The sequence below is a fragment of the Nanorana parkeri genome, unplaced genomic scaffold (assembly GCF_000935625.1).
Source record: "Nanorana parkeri isolate BGI_ZX_2015 unplaced genomic scaffold, ASM93562v1 scaffold399, whole genome shotgun sequence".
NCBI classification, from domain to species: Eukaryota; Metazoa; Chordata; class Amphibia; order Anura; family Dicroglossidae; genus Nanorana; species Nanorana parkeri.
Genome location: NW_017306667.1, coordinates 366,469 through 386,160, shown reverse-complemented (window position 1 = coordinate 386,160; position 19,692 = coordinate 366,469). Strand labels below are relative to the sequence as shown.

General features: G+C 40.9%; 1 protein-coding gene across 1 annotated transcript in view; it reads left to right on the top strand.

Moving 5' to 3' along the window:
* Positions 1 to 19,692, top strand: part of ARID2 (AT-rich interaction domain 2) — a 74,364-nt gene that overhangs the window by 35,526 nt on the left and 19,146 nt on the right. Inside the window, exons 7-15 of the mRNA XM_018559488.1 lie at positions 655 to 721; positions 3,391 to 3,641; positions 5,359 to 5,455; positions 5,548 to 5,757; positions 6,497 to 6,664; positions 7,303 to 7,378; positions 10,310 to 10,444; positions 12,842 to 13,023; positions 15,369 to 18,208. Of these exons, the coding sequence (XP_018414990.1) occupies positions 655 to 721; positions 3,391 to 3,641; positions 5,359 to 5,455; positions 5,548 to 5,757; positions 6,497 to 6,664; positions 7,303 to 7,378; positions 10,310 to 10,444; positions 12,842 to 13,023; positions 15,369 to 18,208 (4,026 nt within the window). The remainder of the gene's footprint in view (positions 1 to 654; positions 722 to 3,390; positions 3,642 to 5,358; positions 5,456 to 5,547; positions 5,758 to 6,496; positions 6,665 to 7,302; positions 7,379 to 10,309; positions 10,445 to 12,841; positions 13,024 to 15,368; positions 18,209 to 19,692) is intronic.

Here is a 19,692-nt window from a genome sequence, read left to right as displayed (position 1 = left end):
ATAACTTTCAGATTTTTAAAGACCTATTCCTTGCTGAAGATCTTATGAATGCTAATGCAATCTGCTTTTTTCCCATACTCTCCTATTATATCCAGCTACCTTCCAAACCATATTGTACATTTATGCTGTATAAAAGCTGCTCATTGAAAGGATCTATTCCTTTGCAGGGCTGCCTACTGTTTGTGGCTTAAATACATTCTTGTTTTTTTTATAGTCTGTTTTTCATATGTGCAGAGATTGTGTTAGTGATATAAGATATCATTGTATGACAGGCACTCGCTGCATTCACCTTCTGGTGAAAACTTGGTAAGTACACAAGAGCCATGGCTGTATAGGCTCACAGGACTAATCCTCAGCATGGCTGCTCTCCTTGTGGTTGTCTTGATCTCTGGTTCATGCTGCAATAGCAGCCAGCATTTTTAAGAGGGTAATAGCTGATGAGCACTGTTAATACAGGCCGTGGATTTAAACTATATGCTCTATTTGGAATTAAACTAGACTTCAGAAAGATGTGAAGCTCTTCCCAGTCCTGATTTATGGCAAATATCCAATATATTGGATAGGCCGTTCCAAGTGTAGGACCTTCCTTATTCAGTCTGTTTTGAATATGTATCTATCACCTACTTCTATTGTCTTCTTTCTTTTCTTTTTCAGTTTTGGAAGGATATTGTTGATGACAATGAAGTTCGTGACCTCATATATGATAAAAGTAGATCTCAAGGTAGGCTGTCTGACACATTCATATGTGTGGAATACTTCTCTTAGAAACCTAGAGAAAGCATCTTAATTTTTCAGCTTTTTTAGGAATTTACAGTAAGTCCTCTACATACGAACGGGTTCCATTCGAAGAGCTCGTTAGTAAGTCCAGCGAAGTTAGCCTAGGTACCCAGCTACATCACTGCTGCTTTCACGCTTGCTTCTGGACATCCTGGGCTTGAAATAAAGATACTGTACTACTGTACTCTATACATTACTGTACAAAAAAGCACATGCACGTGACAATGTACGCTAGACACGTAAACTAACTTGCGTGATTGGACATGTGAACACATGTTCACATCTTTGAATGTTTGCAACTTGAATGTATGTGGGGGACTAAGGCCTCATTCACACTGCCGCACATATACGCGTGTATTGTGCCATATGCAACATATGCAAATAAATGGCTCCATTCACATAGCTACATATAGAGACGTATATTTGCGTAGCGTAAACATGCACAAAAACAGAATGGAACCGAGATGCGTCCGGGCAGCGTATTTCTGCGTATTTACGCGCATATACGCATACATGCGTACAGCACATTAAAAGTTTCATTACGAGTGATGCATTCTGGGATTGCATATAGTGCACGCATATACGCACGTATATGCCAGGGGTGTGGACATTTTGGAAAAAACTACTTGTCCAAGGACTAAAGCGGGGGCCGAATCTACTTGTCCTTCTTGACAAACTACTTGTCCTGATCCAAAAAATGTTTTTTGACCAAAACCGTATTTAGCAGTGCTAAGAAGCGCTTCTCATTGGTCAATGCCGTCAGGTGGCCGTGTTGACCAACGAGTGCTTGCAATTTTGCGAGCGAAATTCAGAATACATGGAATAGGTACAGATAGTACCCCCGTACTGGTGGACGGGAAGGACCGTTCACCAAAAGTTAAGTATAGCGGGAGGGCGATTTGTGCGGGAAATTCCATTTTCCCACATAACTTGGGAAAGTAAATTTACCCTTTAGGGTTGGTGCAGACTTGGAGATTCCCGGATGTGCGATCGTGTGCGGTTGCATACAGCCGTTGCATCCGCATGTATGGGGTTACATCTGTGTGGCAATCACTGAAAAAAAGGTACATGTACCTATTTTCACGACCTGCACCGCGCAGTGTTTTCAACCGTGATCGCGTGGGATCGCCCGGGCGTTATTGCAGCAGGAAAACGCGCAATGTGCCTGGCACGACTGGGGTGCCTTTAGAAAATAATGGCACTGCCAGCGAAATCGGCGGTGATGGGTGATTCCGTGACCACCCAGCCATCCGCTCGGTTTCGTGCATGATGACCGGGCAGTCGCAGATCGCACACAACCGATCGCGCTGGCAGTGACATTATTTTCTAATGGCACCCCAGTCGTGCCAAGCACATTGCGGTGTTTTCCGAGCGGTAGCACACGATCGCAGTTGAAAACACTGCGTGTTTATGCACATGCAGCGGGGCTGGTTTTCATTTTTTTCAATTTTTATTTACTTTGTAAACATTTTTTATTTGTTTTTATTAGTTTTACTTCATCACCTTTTTTATTTCCCCTTGCTCGCAGCGCCGCTCCACGCCCCCCGCTCGCAGCACCGCTCTCGGCGCTCGTTTAAAAAAAGTCAAACCAGCCCTGCTACTTGTCCGTAGCAGGGCTAAAACAGTGGAAAAACTACTTGCCCGGGCGATACGAATTCCACACCCCTGTATGCGCATAAATACACGTATATACGCCATATACAATTTTGCTCTTGCGTTTTGTGTGAATGAGGCCTTAATGTACTGTAACAGGAATTAATTTACTGACACTATTAACTATTTTTCAAGGTATAAATCCATTTCTTAGTCTTCAGGAAACATTAGTAGTTCAGCAGCATGTAGACCCATTCTTTATACATTTTATTTGTGAAATTAATTTTTCATTCTTTGGTTCAAAACATTTGCTGAATCATACATATGCAAGCATTCTATTTCTATAAAAATGAAAACTGCTTTTTGTATGATGTTAGTGTTACTTGTCAACTGGTGAGCTTATACATATGCTTTGATACTATTGTAATACAAGGATTTCTTATTGTATCGCATACTTTATATTTTGCCAGTGAATGTTTGTTTTCTAATATTATTTTTGCAGACTGGGGATAGGTTAGGAGTCGTTATTTCTGTTTGCGTTTTCCTCAACCATATATTTCCTGGTATGTTGATGGGAAGTAAGGAGAAATATTTCTAGTGGGTTCTGACATAAAATTACTTTTTTTTTTTTTGTAGAAAGACAGGTTAACCAGGTATGTTTTTCTGCTCTGTTGCTGTAGTGGAGATTCCCATGTTGCCCCTTTCTGTTGGTTCACCAGTAACTATAGTGGAACTAGACCTAACAGTGACAGAAACAGTAAAGAACTGACAGAGGTTTTAACTCGTTCCTACTATATCTAAAGGAAAAACTGATAACATTTCACTTTAAGACAGTCCTAGCTATAAGGTATATTGAGCAATTGTCAATTTTTTCAAAGCAGAATATATTCTCTACATGTGTAAAGGGCAATATAGCATCTATTCTTTGCTAAAAAAAATATGGCCATAAACCAATATTGTGTGCTGCCTCTGAATCCTATGACTGCTTCAATTTTTAATGTTTGATTTTTTTTCCCCCAGAAGGTACATCTCCTGAGTCTTTATGGGACTCACTATTTCATCCTCCACGGAAGCTGGGCATAAATGACATTGAAGGACAACGTGTTCTACAGATAGCAGTCATTTTGCGAAATCTTTCATTTGAGGAAAGCAATGTAAAACTTTTGGCAGCTAATCGGACTTGTCTCCGTTTCTTGTTACTGTCTGCTCATAGTCACTTTATTTCTCTACGACAACTGGGTCTTGATACATTGGGGAATATTGCAGCAGAGGTGAGGAACGTGATTAATGTTAATGCATTGTTTTATTTAACTTCTACGAGGGTCAATGAAAAAGTAATGCCTCCATGCCTGTAATTTGAGATCTATTAATGTGACTGTCAATGTTCATGTACGATGTTAGAGGTTTCTTTACCCCACTAATGTATTCTTTTCTTTTTAAGATTGAGTGATTAGAACCATGGATCTGCAGCTAAAACAATAAGATGTAATTGAATTTCTGCTGAAAGAGGGTTGCGCACCTAAGGAAATCCATAATTGGCTAAAGAATGTTTATGGGGGCACTGTAGTGGAGATTAGCAATGTGCGGTGTTGGGTGAAGAAGTTTCAAGGAGGAGAAAATATTCCACGACAGTGTCCCCATAAACATTCTTTAGCCGATTATGAGTTTCCTTAGGTGCTCAACACTCTTTTCGCCAGAAATTCAATTACATCTTTTTGTTTTAGCCACAGAATCATTGATTCTGGTCACTCAATCTGAAAAAGAAAAGCAGACATTACACATGCAATCGCCCGCACAGGGTGGGGTGAGGTGCGATCAAAATAGTGCTTGCAGCATTTTGATCGCACCGGACCGCAGGCACAATGTGCCTTGCAATCCCGTGCGGGCGATCGCATTTGCGGCCGGAAGGCGTGGCTACGGTGCCATTCACTTCAATGGCCCGCCACGCTCCGGCCCCACTAAAAAGTGAGCCGGCCGCAATGCGAGGCAGTGCAATTGGGTCGGAACGCACTGCAACTGGTGTGAACGAGCCCCCAAAGCTAGCAACATAGCTTGTTTTTTTTAAATCTAGATGTGGCCTTTTTTTTTTTTTTTTCCTTTTTGTTACTTTAATATTGACTTGTGTGTGATGCTAAAATGACCAGTATCTTTTACTTATTGATGAGATTTTTTGATGATGATAGAACTAAAATTTGACTGCTTTGCTTGTGGTTCTAATGTGTTCAGGAAGGTTATTAATTACCCCTGTTTAAATCATGTAAGCACTGCATATTATAAATGAGATGGACCAAATAAATCCCCTCCTGTAATAACCAACACCCCTGTGAAAGTTAGTAAACTATTCCCTGAAGGCCTGCATAAAAATCGAGGGAACCACATTACAATTTTTTGTCCCTGGACCGAAAGATAACAAATTAATCCCTTCTCATTTTGTAAAATGGACTGGGGGGTTGCAGTGTATTTAAGGCTCTGTTCACACAGGGGAATGCTCACACAGTTCATACATGCGTGACGTTCGCGCGGTACGAAAACGTGCATTGTGCGATATTTTGGGTGGATTCCGTGCGGCCTGGCTATAGTAATAGCCGAGAAAAGCAAACTCTATGTAAATGGAGACTTTCAAAGGGCCATGTCACACTAGAAATTTTGTAGCAGAGATTTGTGGCAGCTACAAATCTCTCTGCGGATTTGTAACATGTTACAGAGTTGCTGCTGTAGCGGACTATAATGCTTCTCAAGGCAGCTAATTTCTGGTCCGCTATGGCTGTCCTCTTCATTGCACAACAGCTTGAAATTTCTGCAACACACACCTTTCATTGACTTTAATTTCTTGGCAAAAAACCATGAGTGATTCTACAGCTGCTGTAAATCACTCATTCAAAATCGTATAGTCCTTACCCTGAAAAGTCCCCAACCTTCTTTAATTATTAGTGGCTTATTTGAATGTAGTTTTATTTATAATTTTAAAATATATATTTTTTGCTTTAGCTTCAACTAGATCCTGTTGACTTCAAAACCACTCACCTTATGTTTCATACCATCACAAAATGTCTAATGTCCAGGGACAGGTTCTTAAAAATGAGAGGTAAGTCTTTTGTACTAATTGCCAATGAAAGCAAAAGCATTGCTCTTGGTTCTTGCTAACCTTCACACTGGACTACTGTTTTTTATTATTAGGCATGGAAATCTTAGGAAACTTGTGTAAGGCTGAAGATAATGGTGTTCTTATTTGCGAGTATGTGGATCAAGATAGCTACAAAGAAATCATATGTCATCTTACTCTGCCAGATGTCCTGCTTGTAATCTCTACTCTTGAGGTGCTATATATGCTGACAGAACTGGGAGAAGTGGCCTGTGTTAAGATAGCAAATGTAGAGAGAAGTATAGGTAAGACACTTTGGAGGTACTTTAAAAAGTTGGTCAGATTTGTTGCTTTCCTATGTACTTAATAACTTAGCACCTTGGGTTTCAAATCATACATTGCTTTTCCTTTTGCTGTTTATGAACTCTTTTATTCTGCAGTAACAAAGGCTATAATCTTACTATGCACAAAAGAAGCACAGCTCAGAGAAGCCGATTGCTTGCTGCCGGGAGCATGTCCTCGCTCCAATTTGAGCCCAAACAAACAGAAGAAAAGCTGGCTGCACACCAGGTTCTGCTGGAATAGTTTATGCACCACGTTGCTGGTGTCCCACCTAAGGTTGTGCTCTCTATGACATATTTCACCCAATCACAGGCTTAGTTGTAGAGACTAAGTCGCGATTGGGTGAAAAGTGTCAGAGGGGGCAGACCTTGGGTGGATATTTTGGCATTCAGAAAATATACAATGTTGGGGGGTTTTACGTCATTTTCAGGCCTAAAATGTGGAATATAACATGGGTGCAAAAATTGAAAAAGGGCCTCAGTCATGAAGGGGTTAATAAACTATTCTAGCGGAACCCAGTGTGCAGCCAGCTTTTTTCTTTTTGTATAATCCTACCATAGTTATTGTTTAAAATATATATCAGAAATAATGCATCTTATAGCATGTATGTTTAATCAAATTGTATATATCCAATCATGGGTACTTCAGATCTTCATATGCAGATCTCTTTTCTTAGTTCTTTATTTGTTTTGATCATTGCAGATACTTTAGTATGTCTTATTTCTATGGACATACAAATGTTTGGACCTGATGCACTTACAGCAGTGAAACTCATAGAACATCAAAGCTCCAACAACCAGGTAGTGTCAGAAATCCGCCCACAAACTGTTGAGCATGTGTCTGCTGCAACCAATCCAAATCCTGCTCCAGGTAATTTAAAAATGTTTCTGTTAAAAGGAAAAAAAAAAGTTTTTTGTTTATTTTATTTATATCTACCTTCTATGTGCCCTGATCTATTAAAACAGCTTTGTAGAACAGTTGTAGCGCAATGTTCTGAGCTATGCTTGCACAACCTTCACTATAATATATACTTTAGGGCAGTGGTTCTCAACCTGTATAACCTCATGACCCACATTTTGTCCTTGGTCATTAAATCTCGACCCAAGTCGCACCGCACTTGAATGCACGACATCGCGGTACCACATGTTCCGATGAAACTGTGGGCGGGAGGTGTGTTTGGGGTGCCATTCAAATGACCCACCAGTTGAGAACCGTGGCTTTAGGGCTTAATTTGGTTATTTTTGTAGTGACATTAGCCAGGAGCCTTCTGTTACATGGATGCAGTATTCATTTTCAGCAGGTACATATGGTTGGAAAAGACAACCCCTTCATTAGATAGCACATATAATTGGTTTTGTCCATAGGTCTCCTGAGGTTTGTATGGATTATTGTCAGGATTGCTGTTTAGTTTTATTACTTCTGTTCATTTGTAAAAGCTGTTGATAAAGTTGTGGTTTCTCTGTGATATTTCAAAAATTTAAAACAAAAACAACTTTTTTTTTTTTTAGCTTCCAGAGCTTCCTCTGCACATGGTGTACCTCCTGGAATTGTAGAAATAGACAGCGAGAAATTCGGTTGTCAGTGGTATGTGCAAACAATTTCTTTTACCTATCTTATTCATGCAGTGGCTTCTATGCTGTAGCAATCATTTTACTTGCTGATTTTTGAAAATTAAGTCTTTTTATTCCTGGTAAATAAGAAACATGGAGCAGCTCTATCCTCTTGTGTTCTGGTACCTGACAGTATTAAAACGAAATTCCAATAATCAAAAATGTTTGCATTTTTCTTTTGTTGAATTGGAGCTCCAGTGAAGCTTTGCAGCCGGGATCAGTGGATTGTGGGTGCATTGCTCTGGCTCCTGCAGACTTTTTCTCCTGTTTATGTCCGTAAAAAGGTACAGATATTTAGTAACATGAGTGGGAGGAAGAATTAATTGAATACTACATTGAGAGCTACTGTGGTGGCTGATGTAACTTGTAGTTTCTCCGCTCACAGATCCTGGAAAGGATCTGTGAATGGATGACACGACTGTGGGTGGAGCCATGCACAGTTACACTGCACTCAAAAATGTATACAACCCTGCGGGGAGAAAGAATCCCACTATTCAGGTAAGTGGGGGCGGGGATGGTGTTTGCAAACTGACCATGTTTCATATTACACCCTAAATATGGGGTATGAACCATGGTCAGAAAGGTAAGCTTAGCTTTTTAAGGTTCTGCTTGTTGCTCCCTGTCTCTACATAAAAATTGATTATCGATAATGGGAATCGTTGTCAACGCTTCTCATTATCGATTCGATGATTCGATTAGTTGGATCTGCCGCCACTCTCCTCCCTGTTCTCCTCCCCGCTGGTGCCAGCTGCAGTGGTCTGTGTACTTTTCAATCCCCGCTGCTCTCCACGCCTGTATCGGCAGAGTCAGCGGGGACACAGACCACTGCAGCCAGCACCAACGGGGAGGAGAAGCCGATGTGCCTCTGCATTCCCCCACTGTTGACCCCCCCCAGCCTCCACTGCCCCGTGCCTCCGCTCCTCTCCCACCAAACACAGGGTCGTGACCAAACAGTTGAGAACCAAGTCATTAAGGGATACAAGCTGAAGTAATTCAGGTGCATTAGGTTATGCTGCTGCCTTTAGGAGATTGGGCACTTGCAAATGAAGCTGTAAGCACAGCCCAGTATAACCCTTCCAACTAACATCATGCTTCAGTGTTTTTTTTTTTTTTTGTGCTAGTGTCCTATGAGAATGGATGTCTTCTCTCCTTGGAGAAATGCAGGCTCTCTCCTTTGCTTTTCATCAAGTTACTTTTTTTTTCTTCAAGTATGTTCCTACAGTTGCTGGAAAGCAAGAAGGAGCTTATTTTCCAGCTTTCTAAATCATCTGATCATCTGATCCTCTGCATTGACTACATCTTGCTGTGAGGAAGAAGTGGGTCCGGACTTTAATGTGTCCATGGACTAGACACCTTATTTGGGAAAGGAGATGAGGAAATCTCCAACAACCTATTTACACGGTAGCTCCGTGCAATAGGCATTTTTACTAAACATACTATGATCCTAGGGATCAACTACCATAGTGGTCTGATTCCTTCTAATGGCCTTTGATCAGTCGGGATTTGACAGGTCAAGGTCACAGCTTGCAGAGCTGGACCTGCCAGAGAGACCAAGGCTTCTAAAGAGGGGCTCCAGCCCCTTTTCTGTGGGGTGCACCCTTCACTAGAAATGGTAGACATTTTGTTCAGATGGGGTACTGCTAGATCCACAGAGGAGTCAGGCCACTTTGTACAAAATCCTGAAATGGATACAGGGCTAATGTTTGTGTGGTAAGGCCAATCCAGATGGTTGCCATGTAGAGATCAGCTTAAAGTGACATTAAACCCTCAGATTTTTTAACATAAACCAATACTGTAATGTGTTCCTTACTGTAATCCATCGTAGTTCCCCTTCTCTTTGCTTCTCTTCCTTTTTAAATCCTCATGTCTTCTCATGCTTGGGGAGAACTTCCCTTTGCAGCTCAGGGCCTCTTCCTGTAGTGCTGGCTCAGGTTACAAGCCTATACAAACCTACACACAGACACCATGTATCCATTCCTGAGACAAGGCAGTCTGCTGCAAAACAGAAGTTCTGCCCAGCATGAGAACAGATACAGATTTAAAAGGAAGAGCAGCAAAGAGAAGGGAAACAACCATGGATTACAGTAAGGCACACATTACAGTATTTTATGTTAAAAAATCTGAGGGTTTAATGTCACTTTAAGCAGCGCTGTAGCAGAAATCTTGAGTAAAGAAAAAAAAGTTAGCAGATTTGCAGAATATACAGTACATTCATCCTCCTAGGACATTGGCAAAACACTAAGACATTCTGAGTGTAAGATGGGTTATTCTGGGCTGGCCTACAATTTTTATGGGGGCGGTATAGCTCAACAGTATATGACTTCCTTTGTCCTTTAATGGACAAGACAGAAGCCATACTTGCTTCCTACTTAATACACGCTGCTTGTGCTTTAATATTCCCCTCTCAGTGCAAGTCCGGTTTGATTGACTGAAAACAATGCATCTTAGCAGGTTGGAGAGTGCTTTTTATGAAATATAGATACCCATTTTACAATCTGTACATGTGTATAGTAACGGAAATACTGCATGATACAGAAAATGTGGACTTCAAAAATGATAGCAATAGTAGGTATGTTACCACCAAATGTCCTGCAGATTCCCTTTCTGAGCTGTTTTGTGGAAATTATTTAGTTTTTTTTGCTGAAGAGATTACAGAAAAAGAAGGCTTACAAATCTAGTTTGGTATTCTGTTTACTGCAACATAAAATGCTTGATTATGATTTCACTGCTTGGGCGGTGTTTCTGCTAACAACATTTCCAATTTTGTGACTATTAAACATTTTTTAGAAGGTGTTTTTGTGCACAAATTGTTTGTGTGCCTATACATAAAATGGGCAAGCACAATTACTGAATTTCTATAATAAAAATTAGTTACATGGACCTTTTTATTCTGCTTTCCCCACAGGTTAAATGCTCATTTTGAAGTAAGTCCAGATAGCTCTGTGTCCAGATCGGAAATGTACTCAGAGTATCTTTCAACTTGCAGCAAACTGGCAAGAGGTGGAATTCTGACCTCGTCTGGATTCTACAAATGTCTAAGGTGAAATAACTGATCTATCATCGGAATGTGTTACCATCTACCTTTTATTTGTCTTGCCCTAGTATTGTTTGTTATCCTTGCTTGTTAGTACCAGGATATATATAGTTAACACTTTAAGAAACATTCAAGATAAACACAAATTATAATGAATGCCAATGCACTGCGCTACACCCTAAAAAGTATTTATACAAACCTCAAATTTAAAGTGTCAAAGTGCAATATCGTAAGTGATATACTCATCAAACAATTATTTTCATATAAATATAATAAGTCATGTGCCAACAAGCACCCAATTGTGCAATACTCCTGTTGTGCAAAAAAAGTCCACAATATACAGTATTTATAATGTGTTTAAAGCTTCTCAAAATCCATTCTCTAGTATAGACACTCTCCTCCCAATAAATGATCCATCAAAGTGCATACAGTGTATATAGATGTAAGAAAGTGTAATTATCTTCCACCCAATCATTTGGCATGCAAAGCTCTTTAAATACTGTATAAGGTATAAATACTGTTTAAGGATTAGCACAGTGCATTGCCATTAATCATTTGAGAATCATTTACTTGGTAGCATTGCAGCTGATACCGTTTTATTCTATTACACCTAAGCGCGGTTTTATTAGTTGATTGTAGCACAAATTATACTTCGGTGAAAGATGGGGAAAAAACGTATTGTGCTAAGAGTTGGATAATTTCATATACTGTATATAGATTACTTGAATTAGACTTCTGTTTTTCCAAATTACTCTGTTCTCAAGTGGTAAATGCTAAAACATAGTTGAACTTCAGGCAGTTAAAAAAACCTGTATCACAAGCATTTTTATTTAACCTATTGCTGACCAGGTGTTTACACCCCCTTCCTGTCCAGGCCATTTTTCAGTGTTCAGCACTGCAATACTTTGACATTTATTCCGTCATGCAACACTACTGAAATTAATTTTGTACCATTTTTGGGGGCATAGCTTTCTTTTGGTGGTATTTAATCACCACCGGGGGTTTTATTTTTTTCTTTTTGCGAGTGCGCGCAATTTTTACGCTTGACATGTTTGGTGTCTATTTACCCGACGTGACCCCATCTTTTATATTTTACCAAAAAAGTGGGTAATATTAGTTGTTTTATAGCATAATGTAAAAAAAAAACTTTTTTTTCTCAAAATTTGCAGTCATTTCTCCTGAATATAGTAAAAAATAAATACCACCAAAAGAAAGCTCTATCTGTCCCCAAAAAATGGTATAAAATTCATTTCAGTACAGCGTTGCGTGACGGAATAAATGTCAGTCAAAGTACCGCAGCGCTGAACACTGAAAAATGGCCTGGCCAGGTAGGGGATCTAAACACCTGGTCTTCAAGCAGTTAAGGAAAAACTGCAAATTTTGAGGAAAACAAAGTTTTTTTTATATATATTATGTTGGGAAACTATGAACCAATTTTTTGGTTGTTGGTAAAATATAAAACATGGGCTCACGTCAGGTAAATACACGAACATGTCAAGCCTTAGAATTGCGCGCACCAGCGAAACAGCGAAAAACTACCATACCCAAAATTGACCATAGGCAACGCTTTAAAAGCTTTTAACGCTCATCAGTTTAGTGTTTGATGGCCCTAGAATTATTGCTCTCACTGCGACGTTCGCAATTTACATCACTTCCGCATTCTGACACCGGAGAGGCGATTGGAGGGAGATCGTGTACCGATCTCCCTCTGATCCCCTGTCACATAGCCACCATGCTGGTCTCGGGCTTGCACAGGGCACAGCGGAGCTCGGAACCACCAGAGGGGGTGCACAGACCGGCACCTTATATAAGCGCTCCGGTGGATCGCTTGTATGTAAACAGGCATCGCGGCCTGTTTTTACATTTTGGCAGTTTCCCGCGTGCAATTGGGCAGGGTCAACAGGCCGTCTTTTGGCCTGTTACATCCAGCCGTTCAATTACAACGATCAGCCGGGAGGCGGTTAAAAAAAAATTGTGTATTTTTAAAAGCAACTGGTGTAAGTGCTTCATGTGCTCTCAAGTTTTGTAATCCCCTGTACAGCAGTGCTCAGACTGGTAGAGTGAAAAGCAGCACAGGAAGTAATTTGGTTGTGCTGCAGTTCTTATCTGCTAACTATGAACATGCTAATAAGGGCAGAAAGATGGGCTAAGCGGTCTGCTGCTTTTAACATTCACTGTTCAATAACAGGCTAAGGGCAGGGACAATACCTAGTCCCTAGGCTAGCTATACTGTGGGGCAAAGCTTTGTCTGCAGCATCAAAATACACTATTTAAAAAAAAAATCAGTATAAATGACTGACATTCGCCCTGTTTTTGATCCTTCCTTACTAGTTTAGGCATACATTTATATTAATGCTAGTTATGTTTATGATCATTTGTATAGTTATTGTGCATTTTTTGCAGGTCTGTATTCCCAAATCATAACATAAAGCGAGTAGAAGACCCGAACAATAATGGACAAGCTCATATTCATGTTTCCGGTGTGAAACGAAGGGCATTACCACTTCCAATTCAGATGTACTATCAGCAGCAGCAACCGTCCCCTGCTGCCAGGACAGATCTGGTGCCTGATGCAAATACAGCAGGTTCACATTTTATATTTTTTCATTTATTTCTCTTTACTGAATTGTTATTGCAATGTTAACCAAATGCTCCCAAGCATTATGCAACTATATTTATTTACTATAATAAATTCTCATTGATTGTACACCTACCAGAATTTCAAATCTTGTCGACTGAGGGAGTGCCTGTTATGGTTTTGGAATGAGAGGGAAGGAATGATGTATTAATGCACTGACAGTAGGTTTAGGCAGCCTTAGAGTCTGTTTGTTATAGAATTAAATCACTACAGAAATAATTGTGACTTGTCTGGCTATTCTCTCTGACATAGTCTCTGATTAAGCCTTTTTGTTGAAACATGTCAGAGCCTGTGGATCTTGCCAAGCTCCTAACATGGTAGATTCCTGGGAATAAACCTTTTTACATGGAGGTCCTGGCTGTTGAGTGCGGCTTTACATACATTGGGTTTTCTGGCTATTCCTTGTAAAGCAGCCATATGGCTTGGGGGAAACATAGCAGAACTATAGTCACTTTATGCACTACAAAAAACGAAACACTTGAAGGAACTGGCCATTATTCTTGCTAGAATAGAGTTTTGCCAGGAGTTTATTTGTAAGTTTATCATGATTTTTTTTATCCTGCAAAGCTGTCCTGATAACTAACTGGGACTTTTTCCAAAGCACGTGGATTTTCATTTGAGTTTTGATGACCTCAATATAAAAAAAATAATTGCATACTACTAAATTCTAAATGTAATTATTATTACACACGTGGTTTAATAGTAAATTCTAATTATTGCTATCATTGTACAGAATCTTGGCTACCAGCACAAAATGCTGGATTAGCCGGTAGGCCTATATCTCGATGCCTGAAATGTGGGTCTTGAATTTAGTATTGGGTGAGAATTCAAGAACATAAATAGTGGTACAAATCATTGGTTGAATAGTATGCATTTGTTGAATATGTGTAGTTAAGAAGAAAAAAATTAGGCCAAAGTATGGAAATGTCTTTGAAGTATATTCCAAGTTAAGCAAGAAAATACAATTTTTGCTAAAACCACAGTTCATCATCATCATCATCCATCCCACAACACTTGATACATATCCATTTGTGTGCATAGCCTGCATTCATTCAAATGCCCATTACAGTTAGTACATAAAGAAGTCTTTGTATTCTTTTTCACAGCTCAGTCACCTTACTCCCACAGTGCATGTCTCTTTTTATCCCATGCTTCTGTTTGCAGTATAAAAAAGTTACAGACTGACAGTTCACTCCTTGACATTCCCGGCCACGCTCTGCCAAGAAGACAGCTTCATCATTGATCGCGCTCAACAGTACTTGCAATTTCCCTTCTGAATACTTGAAGTATACTTAAAGCAGGGGTGCCCAAAATGTTTGTGTTAAGATCTACTTTTCAAATGACGAGCTACATGAGATCTACCAATGAAAAAAAACCTCCCTTGCTCTCTCTCCTGGCTGTCTCTCCTCGCTCTAGTGGCTCTCTTTCCTGGCTGTCTCTCCTTGCTCTCTCTCCTGGCTATTTCTCCTTAAGTTCATTCTCCTGGCTGTCTCTCCTCTATCTCTATCTCTCTCTCTCTCTCTCTCTCTCTCTCTCTCTCTCCCCTGGCTGTCATTCCTCATTTTCTCTCCTGGCTGCCTCTCTTCGCTCTCTTGGCTGTCTCTCCTTGCTCTCTCCCCTGGCTGTCTTTCCTCTCTCTCTGTCTGTCTCTCCGCTCTCTCTTCTGGCTCACATTGCTGTATTTTGCAAACAGTGCAGTGCAACAGGCTGTGTAAAGTAATATTCTTTGATGTAATACATAGCACTTCAACCACCAGTATCCACCAGGAAGGTGTCAGGGAACTTGGCTCAGCAGACTCGGGCTGGTAGGTAATCATGTGTGCACTGCTATTATACCAAAATGGAATAAAGGGGCCGACATTCACACCCTTCGTGATCTACCAGCATCAGCTTTGAGAGCTACTGGTAGATCACAATCTACCTAATGGGCACCCCTGACTTAGTATTGAATCCAGATGCTTATCATGACACCTGACATTTTTAGCAGGGTAACAATAGCAGGTTTCATATGACAGTTTACCTTTTTCATATTAAAATGTATGGATACGTGGAAACCTGCACCTGACAGCACATTTTAGCTTCTGTGGTGGTAACACACTGTAAACGACTATTGCTTACCTGTGGGCAAGGGCCCATACTGAAGAGCATGATTTTTAAGGCCCTTTATATAAAAACATCTATCACCAAATATCCTTGTTTAAGTGGCAACAAGTCTGTATATGCATGTAAGCAATCATGACGACACGTTTTGTTTTCTGGACAGATAGACTGATACTTGTTTTGTGTTTGCAGGGATGCCACAAGGAGTTGCAAATCCTTTCCTGAGAATTCCGTCAGCTAATCAAGCTCCTAATCTGGCAGCAACACAAATGTCGTTTCCTATTCAAGGTGTCCACAGTGTGGCACAGACATTTTGCCGGATACCACAGAATCCTCTAAGTCAAACTCAGCATCAGCAGAATACTACTGTGACTGTAATTCAGAATAAAACTCCAATTTCGTGTGAAGTAGTAAAAGCTGCAGTAATACAGGGTTCTGTTCAGCATTCAGGGGTTCCTGTCACCATCTCTTTCGGAGGAACAACGCAAGCGTCAATTGTTCAAAATCACAGCAATGCAGGACAGCAGTCGTCTGTTGCTGTAGTAGGTTCTCAGGCGTATTTTCACCATCCATCTGTTATTCAGCAGCAGTCCCCATTACACCACACAGTGGTACCTGGACAGATAGCATCAGGAACACCTGTAGCAGTTATTCAGCAAGCTGTACCTCAAGGTCACATATTTGGCAGAGTTCAAAATATGCCAACAGGCACAGCAGGAATTCAACAAGGGCAGCAGTTGATTACCACATCTTCGCAGACTGTGCAGGTTCCGTCACAGCAGTCTTCAGCTTCCAGCCAGCAGAAGGATACAGTCATTATAACTCCTCAACAATATGTAACAACATCATCTAACATAACATCTGTATCAACTGTACAGAGTTTCCAGGTTGCCACTGGACAGGTGGTTACTATAGCTGGTGTTCAAAATCCACAAGGCTCTCGTATTGGTTTCCAGAATATTGCTCCCAAACCCCACTCTTCTCAGCAAATTTCATCTACTGCTGTGGGTCAACAGCCCCAACAGCAGCAGCCCCAGCAGAGTGTTGTCATTGTAAGTCAGCCAGCTCAACATGGACAAGCATATGCACCAGCCATTCACCAAATTGTTCTCACTAATCCTGCTGCCATTCAAACTGGGCAGACTGTTCAGTTAACTGGGCAGCCAGGTATAGCACCTTCATCATCTCCTTTACCATCTCCAAATAACCAGCTCCCACCTATTATGACATCTCCCCCAACCACTCCAGTTTCACAAGGACCTCCTCCAACTGTTAGCCAAATGCTTTCTGTCAAAAGGCAACAGTTATCACCAGCACCTCACCAACAGCCCCAAACACAACAACAGGCACAAGTGCAAACTCAGCAGACACAGTCACCCCAGCCTGTACAAGTACAAATTCAGCAACAGCAAGCTCAGAATGCAAACGTTGGACTTTCTACTCCTGGTGAGTCCAGCTTAATAAAACAGCTGTTGCTTCCGAAACGGGGACCTTCTACTCCAGGAGGAAAACTCATACTTCCTGCTCCTCAAATACCACCCCCCAACAATGCAAGAGCACCAAGTCCTCAGGTGGTATATCAAGTAGCTAATAATCAAACGCCTTCATTTGGAGTACAAGGTCAACCTGCTACTCAACAAATTTTGGTTGGACAGCAAAATGTTCAGTTAGTACAGAGTACCATGCCGAACCAAACTGTCCCAATTTCAAACTTGCAAATATTGCCAGGCCAGTTGATATCAAATTCCCCAGCAACAATTTTCCAAGGGACTACAGGCAATCAAGTGACAATAACAGTCGTGCCAAACACAAGCTTTGCTACTGCAACAGTAAGCCAGGGAAGTACACCTCAGATCATTGCACCAATGAGTGGGGCACAAACAGGAGTTGGATTACAGGTACAAACTCTTTCTGCTGCTCTTACACAACCAGGTGGACCATTACCAGGATCTACCACGTCTCCCCCTTTTAGGGGTGATAAGATAATTTGCCAAAAGGAGGAAGAAGCAAAGGAAGCTACAGGTTTGCATGTTCATGAACGTAAAATTGAAGTTATGGAAAATCCTTCCTGTCCAAAAGGTTCTGCAAACACCAGCAATGGGGAAACTAATGAAAAGGATGTTCAAGTAGGAAGCCTCTTAAATGGTAAAAAGTATGACTCCAGTCTACCTCCTTCAAACTCAGGGAAAGCTCAGACAGAGGCCAGCCAGCTGGTCCCTAATGGGTCATCTATGGAATTGGGGGAAAACGGAGCTTCCACAAAGCAAAGCTCTGAGCAGGCAGATGCACAGGAGAGTAAAACTGACTTTAAACGGCCACAAGTTAATGGGATTTGTGATTTTGAAAAGGAAGACTGTTCACATTTGAGCAAAAACATTCCAAATCACAAAACTTCCAACCACGTAGGAAATGGTGAAATATCTCCTGTGGATCAACAAGAGCTTCTTGGTTCTTCTCAACAAGTTACTGCCAAAGGTGAACAAGTGGAAAGGCTATCCAATGGACCTGTAGCACCTAACAGTTCATCACATACTGCAAGCAGCAGTCGTGATGCTTCAAACCTTTCAAATCAATTGCATTGTGGTAACCCCACAGATTTACCCAATGGACCTGTAGTTTCCACTTTGAATTCAGATGTGCCTCAGCAGCGTCCGTCTGTAGTCATCCCTACTCAGTCTACAGCCACCATTTTACCAGGTCATCAAGTTATAGCGTTGCCCCATACAGGATCTAGAATTGTTCAGCCTACTCTACCTGCGGATGTACGGTCAACTAATGGAACAATGGAATGCAAATCTATTAAACGACCAGCAGAGGACAGTGACAGGGAATCTGCCCCGGTCATTCCCAATAAAGTGGGAGTACGGATTGTTACAATCAGTGACCCTAATAATGCTGGCTGTAGCGCAACAATGGTTGCTGTGCCAGCTGGCGTAGATCCAAGCACTGTAGCTAAAGTAGCAATAGAAAGTGCTGTTCACCAAAAGCAGCAGCAGCATCCACATACGTTTGTACAAACAGTAGTTGCACAGGTAAGTCCGTCTGTTGTAACATAAGATGTCATTTTTCTGAGGTTGCGAATGTTTGAATGTTACAAAGAGTAGATTAATAGAGTGGTGATGTCTTACTATGAGCTGCTACCTGTTGGTCATCTCTCCATTGCATTTTCCCATGACCTTTTATGTATCTGAAGCATAGTTGGGAAGGGGGGAGGAAGGTGAATGTGCAGACTTTTTTTTTTTTTTTTAGAGTTTGGATTAGGATGTAATCTTAATTATGTACATTATATGGTCAACATAAAATTCTTGGTATCTAATGTAATAGGACTTCTAAAATATAGATTTAAAAATCTACTAATCTTCTTATAAAATTCTATTTGTATTTGCATTCCAGCCTTTGTTGATGTGAGGTCTTGTTAACCACTTGCTGCTGGTGGCCCATATACGGCTGGCCACTGAAGTGGTTATACCAAGAACACAGCTGCTGCTGCTGCAGGGTTTTCGGTATCACCGTAAAAAGCAGGCGATTGCTGTTCCGGTACAAGCGATCCAGCCGCCAAATTGCTTGTACCAATTGGTGGAGTTTGCTGAAACCCCCCGGCTCCGCTGTCCCCCATGCGGGCCAGGGACGGGCACAGCAGGTCTCCCCGCATCGATCAGAAAGAGATCGTCAGGACCTGGAAGTGACTTTTTATTACATAACTTCCTTTGTCACTTTTTACATTCTCCGACTCTTAGAGCCAGGAATAGAAGCTGGTGAAGCAGATCTCTGCTTCATCAGCTTCTTTGGGGTCCCTATGTGACATTAGGGCGTCTTATAAATCCCTTGTTAGCCCCCTCTGTGATGGCAATAAAGTTAAAAAAAGAAGACATTTACAATAATTAAAGTAACCTAAAAAATGCAAAAAAAAATTTCCCCCGCACCCACGTGCATGCACATACGTACACAAACGCACATCGGTGCGCCAGCGTGCAAAAACGAAAATAAAATTGCTCTACACGTTACCTATTGCCGCGAATGTCAGATTGAGAGCAATAATTCTAGGGTCATCAATCACTTTTAACACTAAACTGATGAGCAGTAAAAGCTTTTTAATTGTCCCCAAGGAAAATTTTGGGTATTGTAGTTTTTTGCTGTCACGGATGCACACAATTTTGAGGCTTGACATGTTTGGTATCTTTTTGCCTGGTGTGACCCCAACTTTTATATTTTACCAAAAAATTGGATATTATATTCTGTTTCTGTGCATTAAATTTCATTTAAGTGCATTTTATCCTAAAAATACTTATTTGATAAACATTTGCACAAATACCGTGCGACATAAAAAATTACAACTAGCATTTTTTTTTATTCTACAGGGCCCCTGCTTTCAGAAAAGATATCACTGTTTGGGGATTTGAAGCTCTTTTAGCCAGAAATTCAGATTTTATCATGTGTGTGCAAATAGTAATAAGTTGCTCTGGACGACAAGTGGTTAACCATTTGATATTGGACTTTGTCACATGTGGCCTTTTTA